This window comes from Camarhynchus parvulus, chromosome 22, assembly GCF_901933205.1.
Source record: "Camarhynchus parvulus chromosome 22, STF_HiC, whole genome shotgun sequence".
Taxonomy (NCBI): Eukaryota; Metazoa; Chordata; class Aves; order Passeriformes; family Thraupidae; genus Camarhynchus; species Camarhynchus parvulus.
Genome location: NC_044592.1, coordinates 2,839,173 through 2,854,599, shown reverse-complemented (window position 1 = coordinate 2,854,599; position 15,427 = coordinate 2,839,173). Strand labels below are relative to the sequence as shown.

Sequence of the window (15,427 nt, the reverse complement as noted above, 5' to 3'; positions counted from 1 at the left end):
TTAAGGCTCACAAGCAGGTATTGTATTTGAAATAAGCAAGCATTGTTTAACCAAAGGTACCTGTGCTTATAGTGGTTGGATAGAACTACTGTCAGTGTGCTTTTGCTTTGTGTGATTGGTCAAAAAACTTCTAAAGTGAGTTGTAACACTGAGTTCTTGGTCTGCTGGCTGGGATGTGAGCTGGTGGCATCTTCCCATTGTCATAACCATGGAATGAGGCTGATGCTGGAAAATAAAACAGCTCAAGGCACGTTCCACAGCAGCCCTGTCCTGTTTGTGATTTGTACATATACCCCTGGCTGGTGATACTGGTGCTTTCCTACAAGCTCTGTGCAGCTTCTGTAGCCGCACTGCCCTGTTAAACAATCTGTTCCCCAGTGCTGTCCCTGAGCAGAGATGCAGCTCTCCCTGCCTTCTCTCCTTTGTTTGTCCCTTGCCTTCTTGAAGGAGGAGGGAGCGCTCCCTCTGAGAGCCTGTTCATTCCTCCTGACAGAATGGGATCACTCCCCTGCACATCGCTTCCCGCCGGGGCAACATCATCATGGTGCGGCTGCTGCTGGACCGTGGGGCCCAGATCGAGACAAGGACCAAGGTGAGAGCCCTTCTGAGCACAGCCCATCTCCCTCCCCGAGCTCCCTGCGCCCAGTGCTCACCCTGCAAACACCCTGCTGGCAGCGGGAGAGGTTTCTGGTGCGCTCAGGGGATGGAGCAGGCTTTTTGCTGGCACACACAGAGGTGAGAGAAGGCTGCACGGCAAACCTGGGAGCTGAGGTTTTGCCTTGTTTTTCAGACAAGTCCAAAGTCCCTGCTGGCCCTCTAGCTGAGGGAACCTTGCCCCTCCATGCCATACTGAGCCCTTGAACCCTCCTCTCTTTCCCAGGATGAGCTGACCCCTCTCCACTGTGCAGCACGCAACGGACACGTGAGAATTGCAGAGATCCTCCTGGACCACGGGGCTCCCATTCAAGCCAAAACCAAGGTACCCAGTGACTCGGTGTGATTGGTGCCAGGTCCCAGGGCAGCACAGTGGGGTAACAAGCTGTGCACAGTTGCTGGATGGCACCCATGACTGGCTTGGGGCTTTTTTTGCCCTGAGGAGGGGTAAGAACCTTCCTGCCCTACTTGGCCCTAGCTGGAGTCCTTTGCCTTGAGGCTCTGCTCCATGGTTCTCCATGGTTCTCCATGGTTCTCCATGGTTCTCCATGGTTCTCCACGTTGGAGAACGGCCTGTCACCCATCCACATGGCAGCCCAGGGTGACTACCTGGACTGCAGGGCAGGATAGCTGGACCCCTGGTGGCCCAGCCTTGAAGTTCTGGTCCATGTTTCTCGATGGTTCTCGATGGTTCTCGATGGTTCTCCATGGTTCTCCATGGTTCTGCATGGTTCTCCATGGCTTCCATGGTTCTCCGTGGTTGCAGAATGGCCTGTCGCCCATCCACATGGCAGCCCAGGGTGACCACCTGGACTGCGTGCGCCTGCTGCTGCAGTACAGCGCCGACATCGACGACATCACCCTGGATCACCTCACGCCGCTGCACGTGGCCGCTCACTGTGGGCACCACCGCGTGGCCAAGCTGCTGCTGGAGAAGGGGGCCAAGCCCAACTCCCGAGCCCTGGTGAGGAATGGAGGGTGGGTGGGCTGTGACCGTGTTCACAGGGGTCTCAGGTTGAGGGAAGAGATGATGATTTGACTTTATGTTTCAGAAAGCTTGATTTATTATTTTATTATATATATTGCATTAAAACTATACTAGAAGAATAGAAGAAAGGATTTCATCAGAAGGCTGGCTAAGAATAGAATAATAAGGAATGATAACAAAGGTTTGTGGCTTGGACTCTCTGTCCGAGCTAGCTGGGCTGTGATTAGCCATTAATTAGAAACAACTAACATGGGCTAATTAAAGATCTACTTGTTGCATTCCACAGCAGCAGATAATCAATGTTTGCATTTTGTTCTTGAGGCTTCTCAGCTTCTCAAGAGGAAAAAATCTTAAAAAAAAGGAATTTTTCATAGAAGTTGTCTGTGACAGTGGGCAGGCTGGGCCAGGGGAGAGGGAGAGTTCATACAAGTGACTGTCCATCTGTCTGTCTGCAGAATGGCTTCACGCCCCTCCATATTGCCTGCAAGAAAAACCACATCCGAGTGATGGAGCTGCTGCTGAAGACGGGTGCCTCCATTGATGCCGTCACAGAGGTAGGTGGGCTGAGCCCATCCTCAGCTCTCTTGGTTCTGCATGGGCAGTGTGGGCAGCATGGCAGGATCCGAGTGATGTCCCTGTTGCTTCTGCCGTACCCCCAGCACCTTTCTTGGTGCTGTTTGCAGCTCAGATTTAATCTGGCAGCATCATCCTGAAGGGCAAGGAGATGCAGGGGAGACAGCAGCTCCCTGTGTTTCCTCCACAGTCACCCGCCAGGCTCCTTGGGCAGACTGGGGACTCAGATTTCACCTGCCTTGGGGAGAAGGAGGAGGGGACAGTAGGAGATATGGCCAAGGCCATAAGTCCCATCTTGTTTTCTGGCCCCTTTCTCTTCACAGTCTGGCCTGACCCCCCTGCATGTGGCTGCCTTCATGGGTCACCTGCCCATCGTCAAGACTCTGCTGCAGCGTGGAGCCTCTCCTAATGTGTCCAACGTGGTGAGTCCCACCCTGGCTGGGGCTTTGGGAGCTCAGCTTATTGGGGTTCAGCAGGGTATCCAGGTCCTGCACCCTCTGTTCACCTGAGCAGTCCCTGGTGCCCTCTGCTTTGTGCTGAATCTGCCATGCACTCACACCATGCACAACGAACCAGGAGGGGTTGCAGGCACTGCTCTCCCCTGTTCAGAATGACTGCAGGAAGGCATTTTCCCTCCTTTGGCCTCACCACTTTATCCTATCTTTGGTGCAGAAAGTGGAGACTCCTCTACACATGGCAGCCAGAGCTGGGCACACAGATGTGGCAAAGTACCTGCTGCAGAACAAAGCCAAAGCCAATGCCAAGGCCAAGGTAGGTGCAGAGGACCCGTGTGACAATCAGCTCTGGGAACAGCTCGTGCTGGGTTTCTTTGCTGTGCCCAGAATGCTGCCTAACAGTGGGAGCAGGGCTGGGACCCCTCTGGCATCCCAAGAAGGGACTGGTCTGCCCAGACCGTTGGGAAGGATGAAAGTTTGACAAGAAAGTCTCACAGATCTGTGTGCTTGGCAGAAAGATTTTTAAATGTAGAGTCTGATGAAAGAATAGAGATGGAAGCAAGTTTTGATATAGAAGAAAAGAATTGCTGAGCCAGCCTAACTGGATAACCAAGGAGCCAAAGGGTGTGTTAGTTAGAAGAATTGTTTATAGCTCAGAGCAAAAGATAAACCCACCTCAAACAAGAAGATATTTTTACCAAGCAGAAAGATAGCACAGGCAAACAAGGCAACAAAGTTGCAGGTAGAAAAAAGTCTCAGAATTTTCCACTGCAAGAAAACTGAAAAACAACTTCTAACTTAAACTGTAAGGTGCTGACTTTGAGTGATTGGAGAACAGTAACAGGAATATGGTAATTATAGTAGTTATGATAGGCTATAGATAATAGTTAAGGTATAGATTGGTTCTGCTGTATTAAGATGCTCAGCAAAGAAAACTTTATAATGCAATGAAACCAAAACCAAAGGGTGTCCAGGCCTGCCTGCAGCTGGAGCTGACAGCTGTGGGCACAGCTCTGTCACCCACAGCCCTGGACTGCTGTGACCTCTTAGATAGAATAAACTGCATTCTGAAGAGCTGCCTAGAGTCCCACCTCTCTCATTTAAGCTCTTACACCAGACAGCTTCTTTGCCACCCTCACAGGATGACCAGACTCCTCTGCACTGTGCTGCACGCATCGGCCACACTGGCATGGTCAAACTCCTCCTGGAGAACAACGCCAACCCCAACCTGGCCACCACAGCAGGGCACACGCCCCTGCACATCACTGCCAGAGAGGGGCACATGGACACAGCCCTGGCCCTGCTGGAGAAGGGAGCCTCCCAGACCTGCATGACCAAGGTAGGCTGCTGAGCCCACTGCTGTGGAAGGCATCGCCCAGCTGGGGCAAGGCTGGTGGCACAGTGTCCCTGTGGCAGGAGGGGCAGCCTCCTCCCGTGTTGCAGCAGGTGCCAGCACTCTCTTCACCTCTGCCACCCTGTGATGGGCTGCCTTTCTCCTCAGAAAGGATTTACCCCTCTCCACGTTGCAGCCAAGTATGGAAAGGTGGATGTGGCTGAGTTGCTGCTGGCGCACAACGCTCAGCCCAATGCAGCAGGGAAGGTGAGAGTTGCTTCTGTGGGAGGGGTGGTCTTGTGTGTGGAGAGGCTCTGTCTCACCTGTCTGTCCTCTCTGCCCCACTACAGAATGGCCTGACTCCACTGCATGTGGCTGTGCACCACAACAACCTGGAGATTGTCAGGCTGCTACTTCCCAAGGGCAGCTCCCCACACAACTCAGCCTGGGTAAGCGGGGATGTGGGGATGTGGGGATGTGGGGATGTGGGGATGTGGGGTGTGGGGGTGTGACCGGTGTTCACAGGGGTCTCAGGCTGAGGGAAGAGACGAGGATCTGACTCCATGTTTCAGAAGGCTTGATTTATTATTTTATGATATATATTACATTAAAACTATACTAAAAGAAGACAAGGTTTCATCAGAAGGCTAGCTAAGAATAGAATAGAATAGAATAGAATAGAATAGAATAGAATAGAATAGAATAGAATAGAATAGAATAGAATAGAATAGAATAGAATAGAATAGAATAGAATAGAATGATAACAAAGGCTCTGTCTTGGACTCTCTGTCTGAGCCAGCTGGGCTGTGATTGGCCATTAATTAGAAACAACCACATGAGACCAATCTCAGATCCACCTGTTGCATTCCACAGCAGCAGATAACCATTGTTTACATTTTGTTCCTGAGGCCTCTCAGCTTCTCAGGAGGAAAAAATCCTAAGGAAAGGATTTTCCATAAAAGATGTCTGCGACAGTGGGGATGTGGGGATATGGGATGTGGGGATGGGGGATGTGGGGATATGGGATGTGGGGGTGTGGGACGTGGGGATGTGGGATGTCCAGTGCCTGCCAGCCTGGGGCCAGCACTGCCCCTCAACCCTGGCACTCAGGGAATGCATGAGGGACTGACCACCGCCAGGCTCTCTCCATGAGGCACGCTGATGCCTGCCTGTCCTCAGAGCACGTGGAGCGGGCAGGCAGGGTGCCAGGCAGTGGTCCTGCTCCAGCAGATAGGCTGTGTCAGGGATGGTCCCGCTAGCAGCACGCTGGCTGCTGCGTGGGGACCGTGTTTCCATGGCAAGTCCTGCAGAGCAGCGCTGCAGTCTGGCAGTTTGGGAAAGCACAGGCAAATGTTTGCATGCAGCTATGAAGCAGTGAGTCAGAAAACCCACAAGCTTGTGAGAGCTCTGAGCCTGAGCATGGCGAGCATCATCTCCCCACGGAGCCCACCAGCAGGCGCCTTGCTTCCCGAGCTGTTTGCAAAAGCTGCATCCTCAAAACAGCCAAGTGGCTGCTGGTGCCAGCCCTGCCCATCTGGCACTTCCCTCTCCCCTGTGCAGTCATGCCGGTGAGAGGAATGGGGGATTTGTCTTTGCAAACAAGCTGTGGGTCTGCTGGTGGATAAAAGCAGCACTGGGAGATAAAAGAAACAATGGGAAGGATTCCACTGATTGATGAATGGAAGAAGATATTTGCTTTTGAAAATAAACTTTAGGTTTGATGGTAAATGAAATTAGACATTGAGAGATGAAAGAAACAATGGGGGAAACCCCTAAATTCAATAAGAATTAAAAATTAAAAGGGAGGGTTATACATTAGAGGGAAATCTTTGGGATCAGGCATTCCGGGAAGTCTGAACCTCTCAAGTACATCAAAAATGGGGAAAACCCCCTAAATTCTGTAAGAATTAAAAATTAAAAGGGAGAGTTAGTCATTAGAGGGAAATCTTTGGGATCAGATGGATTGGGAAGTCTGAACCTCTCAAGTACCTCAGAAATGGGGAAAGAGTGAAAGGAAATGTAGCTGGGAAATTGGGATAAAAAGGGAGGCTGCATCCTCAAAAACTGGAGAGACCCCAGGGGAAATGCCCCATAGCCTCTGCCTTTATTGGAATAAAGTAAAAAGGCTCCTCTGTCTCCTTTCTGGACACAAACCTCTGGTGTTTGTGGGTTAATTTGCCTGACACGGGGCAGGTGCCGGTGCCAGCCCCCGGCGTGCCTGCGTCAGCGGCCGCCTGCGCGTCAGCCCGGGCAGCGGGTGGCTGCCAGCTGCTCTGCTCCTGCAGCCTGGCAGCACAGGCAGGGCTCGGGGCCCTGCAGTCTCTGCCTGAATGCTGATGCTGTGTGCTGGGAGTGGAGCTCCACAGCTCAGCCAGGCTCGTCCCTGTGTCTGCCCCAGGAGGGTGCACGCTGTCGTTATAGTGTGACCGTGTTCACAGGGGTTCTTGGATTGGGGAGGAGACGAGGATCTGACTCCATGTTTCAGAAGGCTTGATTTATTATTTTATGATATATATTACATTAAAACTATACTAAAAGAATAGAAGAAAGGATTTCATCAGAAGGCTAGCTAAGAATAGAATAGCAAAGAATGATAACAAAAGTTTCTGTCTTGGACAGAGAGTCCAAGCCAGCTGACTGTGATTGGCCATTAATTAGGAACAACCACATGAGACCAATCACAGATCCACCTGTTGCATTCCACAGCAGCAGATAACCATTGTTTACATTTTGTTTCTGAGGCCTCTCAGCTTCTCAGGAGGGAAAATCCTAAGGAAAGGATTTTTCCATAAAAGATGTCTGTGACATTATAGGGCACCAAACAACACAATTGCACACACTGCTGCTCTCAAGGTGAAGAAAATTGAAGTTTATTTTCTGACTCTAACATTTATAGATTTCCAAAAGTGACAGTGCATTGGAGGGTGACAGTGACACCTCTCCAATGACACTGGACAAACCAACAGTCCATCAACTTTCTCCTCCTCCATAGAAGAATGCAAAACAATGAGTTATTTACAGAAAGTGTGTGAGAAAGTTCGTTACAAGAATCTAAACATCAGAAGGCTTAGAAAATCTTAAAAAGTCAGGGCGACATCACACTGCTGCAGAAATTCATGTGTAGAGAGCTCCAGGACAAGCCATACCAGTCACACCTGAAGCAGGTGGTCTTTGACCCCCCCTTGTGCTGACTTGGCTTGAGGAGTGAGTGGGATTTGGCATCAGCATCAGGGCTGGTTGCTGTCAGAGAGATGATGTGGGGAGGGCATCCCTGAGCTCTGGGGGCAGCCAGGAAGGGCAGGCCTGGCCTGCAGAGAGGTAGGGTGGCACCTCCTGTCCCTTCAGCTCTGCTTGGCACGGCTGAGCGCTGCCATGAGCCTCTCTCTCCCCGCAGAATGGGTACACGCCCCTGCACATCGCTGCCAAGCAGAACCAGATGGAAGTGGCCAGCAGCCTGCTGCAGTATGGGGCCTCTGCAAACGCTGAGTCCATGCAGGGAGTCACTCCCTTGCACCTGGCTGCCCAGGAGGGCCACGCCGACATGGTGGCTCTGCTTTTCTCCAAACAAGCCAACGGCAACCTAGGCAACAAGGTAAGCTGTACCAGAGCATCCTGCCAGGCTGGAGGCAAAGCAGCCAGCAGAGAACAGCAGAGAACAGCAGAGAACAGCAGAGAACAGCAGAGAACAGCAGTCTGGAGGGTGGTGCAGCCCCTGTGCCTCCCTGCCTTTGGGCAGCAGGGCACTGTGTCAGTTTGCCAGGCTGGAGACCCCAGAGAGTCTGGAGCTGCAGTGATGGCAGTGCCACTGTGCTGAGACCCCCTCTCTTTGCAGAGTGGCCTGACTCCTCTCCATCTCGTGGCCCAAGAGGGGCATGTGCTGGTTGCTGATGTCCTGGTGAAACATGGAGTCACAGTGGATGCAGTGACCAGGGTAAAGTAGTGCATTGACCATGGCTTTGGTGAAACACATGGGGGAAATACCTCTAGGCCTGCTCGGGGAAGAGCATTTATTTTCTTTTTCTTTGTGCAAGAGACTCCCTTCTAGCAGGCATCCTTACCAGTTTGCCCTCTGTGTCCTGGGCACTTTTCCTCCTCTTCCCCCCACTTCTCTGGAGGGGTGATTCTTGCCTGCTCCTATAGCTCACCTCTGTACCCACAGGTACAGCATGGTTTGGAGCCCTGTGCTTTGGTCTTGGGCTTTTGGGGAGCCCCCACATGTGTGCCTCGTCCTTCATGCACAGGGGTTTGCCTGTGGGACGAACATATCCAAGGCAGAAGGGCAGTAAGCAGTGTGAGGGCACACAGAGACCTGATCTTGTCTTTCAGATGGGCTACACCCCACTGCACGTGGCCAGCCATTATGGGAACATCAAGCTGGTGAAGTTTTTGCTGCAGCACCAAGCAGATGTCAATGCCAAGACTAAGGTACAGAGTGTCCCGAGCTCCAAGGACCCATTCTGCAATGGGCAAACGTGGTGGTGTTCAGAGGGGTTCCAGAACAAGGGAAGAGATGAGGATCTTGACTCCACGTTTCAGAAGGCTGATTTATTATTTTATGATATATATTATATTAAAAGAAAATGATATATTAGAACTATACTAAAAGAATAGAAGAAAGGATTTCATCAGAAGGCTTGAAAGGAATAGAAAGGAATGATAACAAAAGCTTGTGACTCTCAGAGAGTCCGAGACAGCCGGACTGTGATTGGCCATTAATTAGAAACAATCAACATGGACCAATCAAAGAGGCACCTATTGCATTCCACAGCAGCAGACAATTACTGTTTTTCATTTCCTCTGAGGCTTCTCAGGAGAAAAATCCTGGCGAAGGGATTTTTCAGAAAATATCACGGCCACAGGCAGCAGCCCGCAGGTTGATGGGGAAGTGGAGCTGTCCTCATGCTGCAGGCATGAAGCACCGTGTGTGAGAGGCCTGGGGGCATTTCTGGGGCAGCACCTTCCAGAACTGACTGCAGCATGCTCTGTCCTCCCCCGCAGCTGGGCTACACCCCCCTGCACCAGGCAGCGCAGCAGGGCCACACGGACGTGGTGACGCTGCTGCTGAAGCACGGCGCGTCCCCCAACGAGATCAGCACAGTGAGTGCCACGCTCCCCTGCGCCTCTCCACTCTGTGGCAAGCTCAGGCAGCTCCCTGAGCTGCCTCGTGGCTGCTGCTGACCCTCTTTATCTGTGCACAGAATGGCACCACTCCCTTGGCCATCGCGAAGCGCCTCGGCTACATCTCTGTCACCGACGTGCTCAAGATTGTCACGGAGGAAACCGACATCCCGGTGAGCCCCTGGGTGCCAGGATGGTGTGGAGGAGGGAAAGGTTTGCAGCTGGGTGCTTAGCCCGAGTGCAAGGAGTCAGCTGCAGGCAGCTGTGCAGCAAAATAGGAATCTCCTCCAGCCAGGTCTCATAAGAGATCTATTGGAGATCTATTTCACACCCAAGACAGCTCAGCTACCTCAGAAGCCATAAAATCAGCAGGATGGCTTCTGTGGCAGTGTTGGAAACAAAAAGGTTTTAATAAAAGGCAAAATAACAAAACTCTTTACAGAAAAAAAGCTCAGTGCCAGGACATCTTTGGCTCCAGTAAGGAAGGACACAGGTTACAGTCTTTCTAAGAGATGCAACTAAAGAATACATCAAATATAATTCTCCTCCAGCCAGGTCTCATAAGCTCTTGGAGATCTATTTCACACCCAAGACAGCTCAGCTACCTCAGAAGCCATAAAATCAGCAGGATGGCTTCTGTGGCGGTGTTGGAAACAAAAAGGATTTAATAAAAGGCAAAATTACAAAACTCTTTACAGAGAAAAACCAAGCCAGGTGCAAGAGGTTCTTGCTCTTGGTAAAACACCTCACAAAAGCAATTTGTTTCTTTGTTCTCTTCTTTTTTCTAGTGAATTGCTCAGGCAAGACTTTTTGGCTTCTGTGCAATTAGTTATCCTTAAGTTTGAGGTGAAGGTTCCGTGAGATGTCTTTTCACCTAACTGAGGAGAGGACTTATTTCCTTTTTGAGGGAACACAGGATGGTTTTGTCACTCTATCAACAGGGAGCACATTCCTATACAAGACTTTTTGGCTCCTGTCCAATTAGCTATCCTGAAGTTTGAGGTGAATTCCCCCAGGTCCTATGAGATGTCTTTTTACCCAGTTGAGGAGAGAAACTTCTGGGTTTATTTCCTTTTTAAGGGGACAAAGGACAGTTTTGTCACATTCCTATAGGCTTCCTCTGACCCTGCTCTGCTCTGCTCCCACAGTCCATTGGCGACAAGCACCGCATGAGCTTCCCAGAGACTGTAGACGAGATTCTGGATGTGTCAGAGGATGAAGGTGAGGGGTGGGAGTTGGGTCCCACCATCCCAGAGATCTGCCACGCTGCTGGGTCAGTGTCAAGGGGATGGCACTGGTGTTCCTGCTGGAACAGGGACACCCCCAGGCCAGGGAGCTCTGTGGGCCCTGCTGAGGTCTCGCAGAGAGGATGGAGGGAAGCCCACCAGGCTCCTGAGGTGGCACCTCGTGCCTTGGGTGCTTCCCTGCACTGTGCAGGAGGGATATGTCTGGACATCTCTGTGATCCCGTGCCCCAGGGACTGTGCAGAGAGCCCCTGGGCACGCAGAGCCCCCGCTGTGCCTTGCTCAGGCAAGGAGGGTCCCAGCTCCCAGCCCAGCTGCAGCTGGTTTGCTCCTGCACCCTCCCACCAATACCTCACTTCTGCCTCTTCTTACTTTGCAGGCACTGCTCATGTCACAGTAATGGGTATGAAATGTGTCCCCCGCCCCAGCTCAATGGCCCATTTCACCCCATGGCCACTGACCATCCGCACGCCATGTCCATCGGCTGAGCCTTGCTGCTGCTCTGGGGCTCTGCAGAGCCAGCCCTGCCATCCTGCCCTGCCAACCCATGTCCGTGCTGCTTGCTGTGGTGTGACTGCATGAACGGGCATCCTCCCACTCAGGAGGAGCCTGACCCCCTGTCAGAGCCCCGTCCGTGGCAGGTGGAGGAACCTGGTGCTGTGACAATCCCTCCACAACTGCCCCACGCCACCCTGGCCAGAGCAGGGATCAACCTGAGAGCTCAGGGGTCTCTGTGCTGCTGTGGTCCCCTCCCCACCTCCGGGGCACTCTGTCTGCTGCAGGAAATGCAGGACACCCTCCCACAGGGCACTGGTCAGAGCCAAACCCTGATGAGCTAATTAGCAGGTATTAATGGGGCCGGCGGTCAGTATTAGCAGAGTTCTGAGCTTCCAGTGAGGGGTAGTGTTAGGGCAGCCTCCTAATAGTCCTAACATCCCCCAGTGGTGCCCATGTCCCTGTCCCAGTCTCTGCAGTGTGTTAGGTGCTGTGAGAAAGTGCAAGGCATCCCCTGCAGTCTCTGCCCTGTGTTTGGCGCTGTGAGAAGGAGGTTAGTGAGCAGCCACATTTCCCAGTGGCCCCCACAGCCCCTGTCCCCCTGTCCTGCTCTGCCAGCAGAGCCATTCTGGCAGGCAGCAAAGCCCTCCCTGTGTCTGGCTGAGACCCAGGGGGCAAATGTGTGTGTGTGTGTGTGTGTGCGTGCAGCAGTGGGAGCAGGGATGGGCCCTGGCAAGGGCTGGGTGTCTGTGTTCCTTTGTCCATCTGCCTCTGCTTGCTGAGCCAACTCTTGGTTTCAGAGGAAGAGCTGGTTGCACCAAAGCCCAAGACACCTGATCTCAGAGAGCAGGAAGGCAAAAGAGAGCTACTGGAGTTCATGGCCACAACGACACTGGAGCAAACGTAAGAGACACTGCATGGTGGGGAGGGAGCAGGGACAGGGCACAGGACCAGCCTTGTGCTGGGCAAGGGGCACAAAAAACTCCAGGCAAGGAACAGATCACTGAGCCCTCGCCAGCTGGCACAGCAGGCAAAGCTGCTCAGTGCTGCTCCTGCAGCAGGACAGGGGGCTGCTGCTTAATTTGCCTTTGTCCAGTGGCCCCGGACTCTGTGGGGATGGATGGGCAGGGGCTGAGGGTCCCCGCCACTTCCATGGCTGTCACTCCCCTCTCCCGGCAGGGTGGAGTCTCCAGCTGTCCTGCAGGTCCCCTGTGTCCCACCTGAAACTGTGGTGACCAGAGCTGAGGAGACTGAGCAGGTAGGACCTGTGGAGACAGAAGCTGAGCAAGTCAGCCTGCTGCATGCACCCTCGGTGTCCCCACAGGAGGTGAGCATGAGACACAGCCTGCCATGGCGTCCCCCAGGCTCCCCCAGCACCACAGAGCTCAAGTGTGTGATGGGTAAAGGGCACTGACCCAGTGGTACAGGATGGTCCAGTGAGGGTTGTGTAAGGGTGGGCAGGCTCAACACCCCCAGGCAGGACCCTTTGCCCACAAAGTCTCTTCCCTGCCTTTCACAGCCCTCCAAAGAGTTCGATGAGGACTCTCTGATCCCCAGCAGCCCAGCCACGGAGACCTCAGATAACATCAGCCCTGTGGCCAGCCCCGTGCACACAGGGTGAGTGCCCAGCCTGGGCAGCAATGCATGTGACCATGTTCACAGGGGTTCTTGGATGAGGGAAGAGACGAGGATCTGATTCCATGTTTCAGAAGGCTTGATTTATTATTTTATTATATATATTACATTAAAACTATACTAAAAGAATAGAAGAAATATTTTCATCAGAAAGCTAGCTAAGAATAGAATAGCAAAGAATGATAACAAAGGTTTGTGGCTCGGACACTCTGTCCGAACCAGCTGGGCTGTGATTGGCCATTAATGACAAACATCCAACATGGGCCAATCACAGATCCACCTGCTGCATTCCACAGCAGCAGATAATCAATGTTTACATTTTGTTCTTGAGGCCTCTCAGCTTCTCAGGAGAAAAAATCCTAAAGAAAGGGTTTTTCATAAAAGATGTCTGTGACACATGCATGCTCTGGCTGCGAGGTGCCCACATTCCTGTGATTCTATCCCCTCCAGGTTCCTGGTGAGCTTCATGGTGGATGCTCGTGGTGGCTCCATGCGGGGCAGCCGGCACCATGGGCTGCGCGTGGTCATCCCGCCCCGCGCCTGCGCTGCGCCCACCCGCATCACCTGCCGCCTGGTGAAGCCCCAAAAGCTGCCTGCACCCCCTCCCCTGGCTGAGGAGGAGGGTCTGGGCAGTCGGATCATTGCTCTGGGGCCTGCTGGTGCCCAGTTCCTCAGGTGAGCTCAGCTGGGAAAAGGGGCAGACTGGGCTGCCCACACCAGGGTCATTCATCCCTCAGGACTGGGAACACATCTGGGTTCTTCTGAGGGCTTTACCATACAGGGCAAGACTTCTGCCTATATCTGCTTCTTGAGGTTGCCAGAGGAGACATCCCACCTCTTGTGGGGTGTAGCATGTTTCTGGCATGGCTCATCCAAGAGTAACAGAGCAGTGTCACAAAAGCCCTGAGCAGCCCCAGGTGCAGAGCCCTCTTTAGCAGAGACAGGGAGGTCAGCAGTCCTTCTTCCCCGGGGCCACCTTGCTGCCTGCATGTCCTTGTGGCAGCTCGTGGGTGCCAGTGGCCTTCCTGCTCTCTCTGCAGCCCTGTCATCGTGGAGATCCCACACTTTGCCTCCTATGGGCGTGGGGACCGTGAGCTGGTGGTGCTGCGCAGCGAGAACGGCTCCGTGTGGAAGGAGCACCGCAACCGCTACGAGGAGAGCTACATGGACCAGCTGCTCAATGGCATGGACGAGGGTGAGGGGGCCAGCAGGGCAGGGGCTGCTCACCTGGCAGCTCCCTGCAGGCTGCAGGTGGCCTGGGAGGTGGAGTGGGGCAGAGTGGTGGGGTCGGTGTAGCGTGGTGGGGCGTTGAGGGGCAGCCACAAGGTGAGCACTGAGTGACAGCCACAGGCTTGGTGTATGAGCATCGAGTGACAGCCACAGGCTTGGTGTATGAGCAGTGACAACCACAGGCTTGATGAATGAGCAGTGACAGCCACAGGCTTGGTGTGTGAGCAGTGATAATCACAGGCTTGATGAATGAGCAGTGACAGTCACAGGCTTGGTGTATGACACTGACAGCCACAGGCTTGGTGTGTGAGCATCAAGTGACATCCACAGGCTTGGTGTGTGAGCAGTGACAGCCACAGGCTTGGTGTGTGAGCATCGAGTGACAGTCACAGGCTTGGTGTATGAGCACTGATTGATGGCTGTGCTGCCCCTGCAGAGCTGGAGAGCCAGGAGGAGCTGGACAAGAAGAGGGTCTGCCGCATCATCACCACCGACTTCCCTCTCTACTTTGTGGTCATGTCCCGGATTTGCCAGGACTGCGACATGATTGGCCCTGAGGGAGGGTGTTTGAAAAGCACGCTGGTGCCCATGGTGCAGGCCACCTTCCCAGACGCCGCTGTCACCAAGAGAGTGAGGCTGGCCCTGCAGGTGAGCCTCAGAGAGCCTGGCCTGGGGCTCAGACGTGCTTCTGCAAGCCCAGGCTGTGCCCCAGCCTGGGGAAAAGCCATCCCTGATGCCCACCCTTGTGCTCCCCACAGGCACAGCCTGTGCCCGATGAGTTGGTGACCAAGCTGCTGGGGAACCAAGCGACCTTCAGCCCCATTGTCACTGTGGAGCCACGGCGGAGGAAGTTCCACCGCCCCATCGGCCTCCGGATCCCGCTGCCGCCATCCTGGAAGGACAATCCCCGAGACAGCGGCGAGGGCGACACCACCAGCCTCCGTCTGCTCTGCAGTGTGATCGGTGAGGCTGCAAGCGTGCTCTCCATGGGGATGGGCTGGGCTGCCTCAGCGGGTGCAGCTCCTGGACCTCATTCCCCCTGTGGAGAAAGCAAATGCCCAAGGGATGCAGAGCCCAGGCTTATGGAAAGACAGGATGCTCACCCTTGCTTTCTGCTGCAGGAGGGACAGCCCAAGCCCAGTGGGAAGACATAACAGGCACCACAAAGCTAGTCTACGAAAATGAGTGTGCTAATTTTACCACCAATGTGTCTGCCAGGTGAGTCCTGGGCAAAAGTGTGCCCATCTGAGGATATCTGGTGCTCCTTGGGCCTTGCTACAGCCTTTAGGAGAAGCCCCTTACCCCTGGTGCTGTGCTGCCCTATTCCTACATGCAGGGTGGTTTCCTCTAGCTTTGAGACCCCCTGAGCGAATTTCTGGAAACAGTCATGACAGCTGGGTATGCAGAAGGAAGGGGATCATTATTTGTACTTGGCTGGGTCTCCATCCAACATGGGGCTACACCCTGTGTCCAGAATTCTTGGGGCTTCCTTTGCAGTCCAGTTGGCTGTTGAGTGTGGGATTTACAGGGTCCCCCATGGCAGGAAGGAATGATGAATCTGACTTCATGTTCTTAGAAGGCTAATTTATTATTTTATGACATTATATTATATTTTAAAAATGCTATACTAAAACTATACTAAAGAATAGAGAAAGGATACAGACAGAAGGCTGCAAAGAATGATAATGAAATCTTGTGGCTC

General features: G+C 53.2%; 1 protein-coding gene across 3 annotated transcripts in view; it reads left to right on the top strand.

Annotated features, from left to right (window-relative positions):
* Nucleotides 1–15,427, top strand: part of ANK1 (ankyrin 1) — a 45,093-nt gene that overhangs the window by 16,049 nt on the left and 13,617 nt on the right. For 2 of the 3 annotated variants that reach the window (XM_030964144.1, XM_030964146.1), the window contains exons 8-31: nt 494–592; nt 881–979; nt 1,421–1,618; nt 2,098–2,196; nt 2,539–2,637; nt 2,888–2,986; nt 3,812–4,009; nt 4,172–4,270; nt 4,354–4,452; nt 7,398–7,595; nt 7,836–7,934; nt 8,330–8,428; nt 9,002–9,100; nt 9,202–9,294; nt 10,270–10,342; nt 10,745–10,768; nt 11,661–11,763; nt 12,040–12,187; nt 12,380–12,477; nt 12,946–13,170; nt 13,536–13,690; nt 14,162–14,373; nt 14,484–14,688; nt 14,847–14,943. In XM_030964144.1, the coding sequence (XP_030820004.1) occupies nt 494–592; nt 881–979; nt 1,421–1,618; nt 2,098–2,196; nt 2,539–2,637; nt 2,888–2,986; nt 3,812–4,009; nt 4,172–4,270; nt 4,354–4,452; nt 7,398–7,595; nt 7,836–7,934; nt 8,330–8,428; nt 9,002–9,100; nt 9,202–9,294; nt 10,270–10,342; nt 10,745–10,768; nt 11,661–11,763; nt 12,040–12,187; nt 12,380–12,477; nt 12,946–13,170; nt 13,536–13,690; nt 14,162–14,373; nt 14,484–14,688; nt 14,847–14,943 (3,017 nt within the window). The remainder of the gene's footprint in view (nt 1–493; nt 593–880; nt 980–1,420; nt 1,619–2,097; nt 2,197–2,538; nt 2,638–2,887; nt 2,987–3,811; nt 4,010–4,171; nt 4,271–4,353; nt 4,453–7,397; nt 7,596–7,835; nt 7,935–8,329; nt 8,429–9,001; nt 9,101–9,201; nt 9,295–10,269; nt 10,343–10,744; nt 10,769–11,660; nt 11,764–12,039; nt 12,188–12,379; nt 12,478–12,945; nt 13,171–13,535; nt 13,691–14,161; nt 14,374–14,483; nt 14,689–14,846; nt 14,944–15,427) is intronic. The other variant, XM_030964145.1, reaches the window with a different exon arrangement.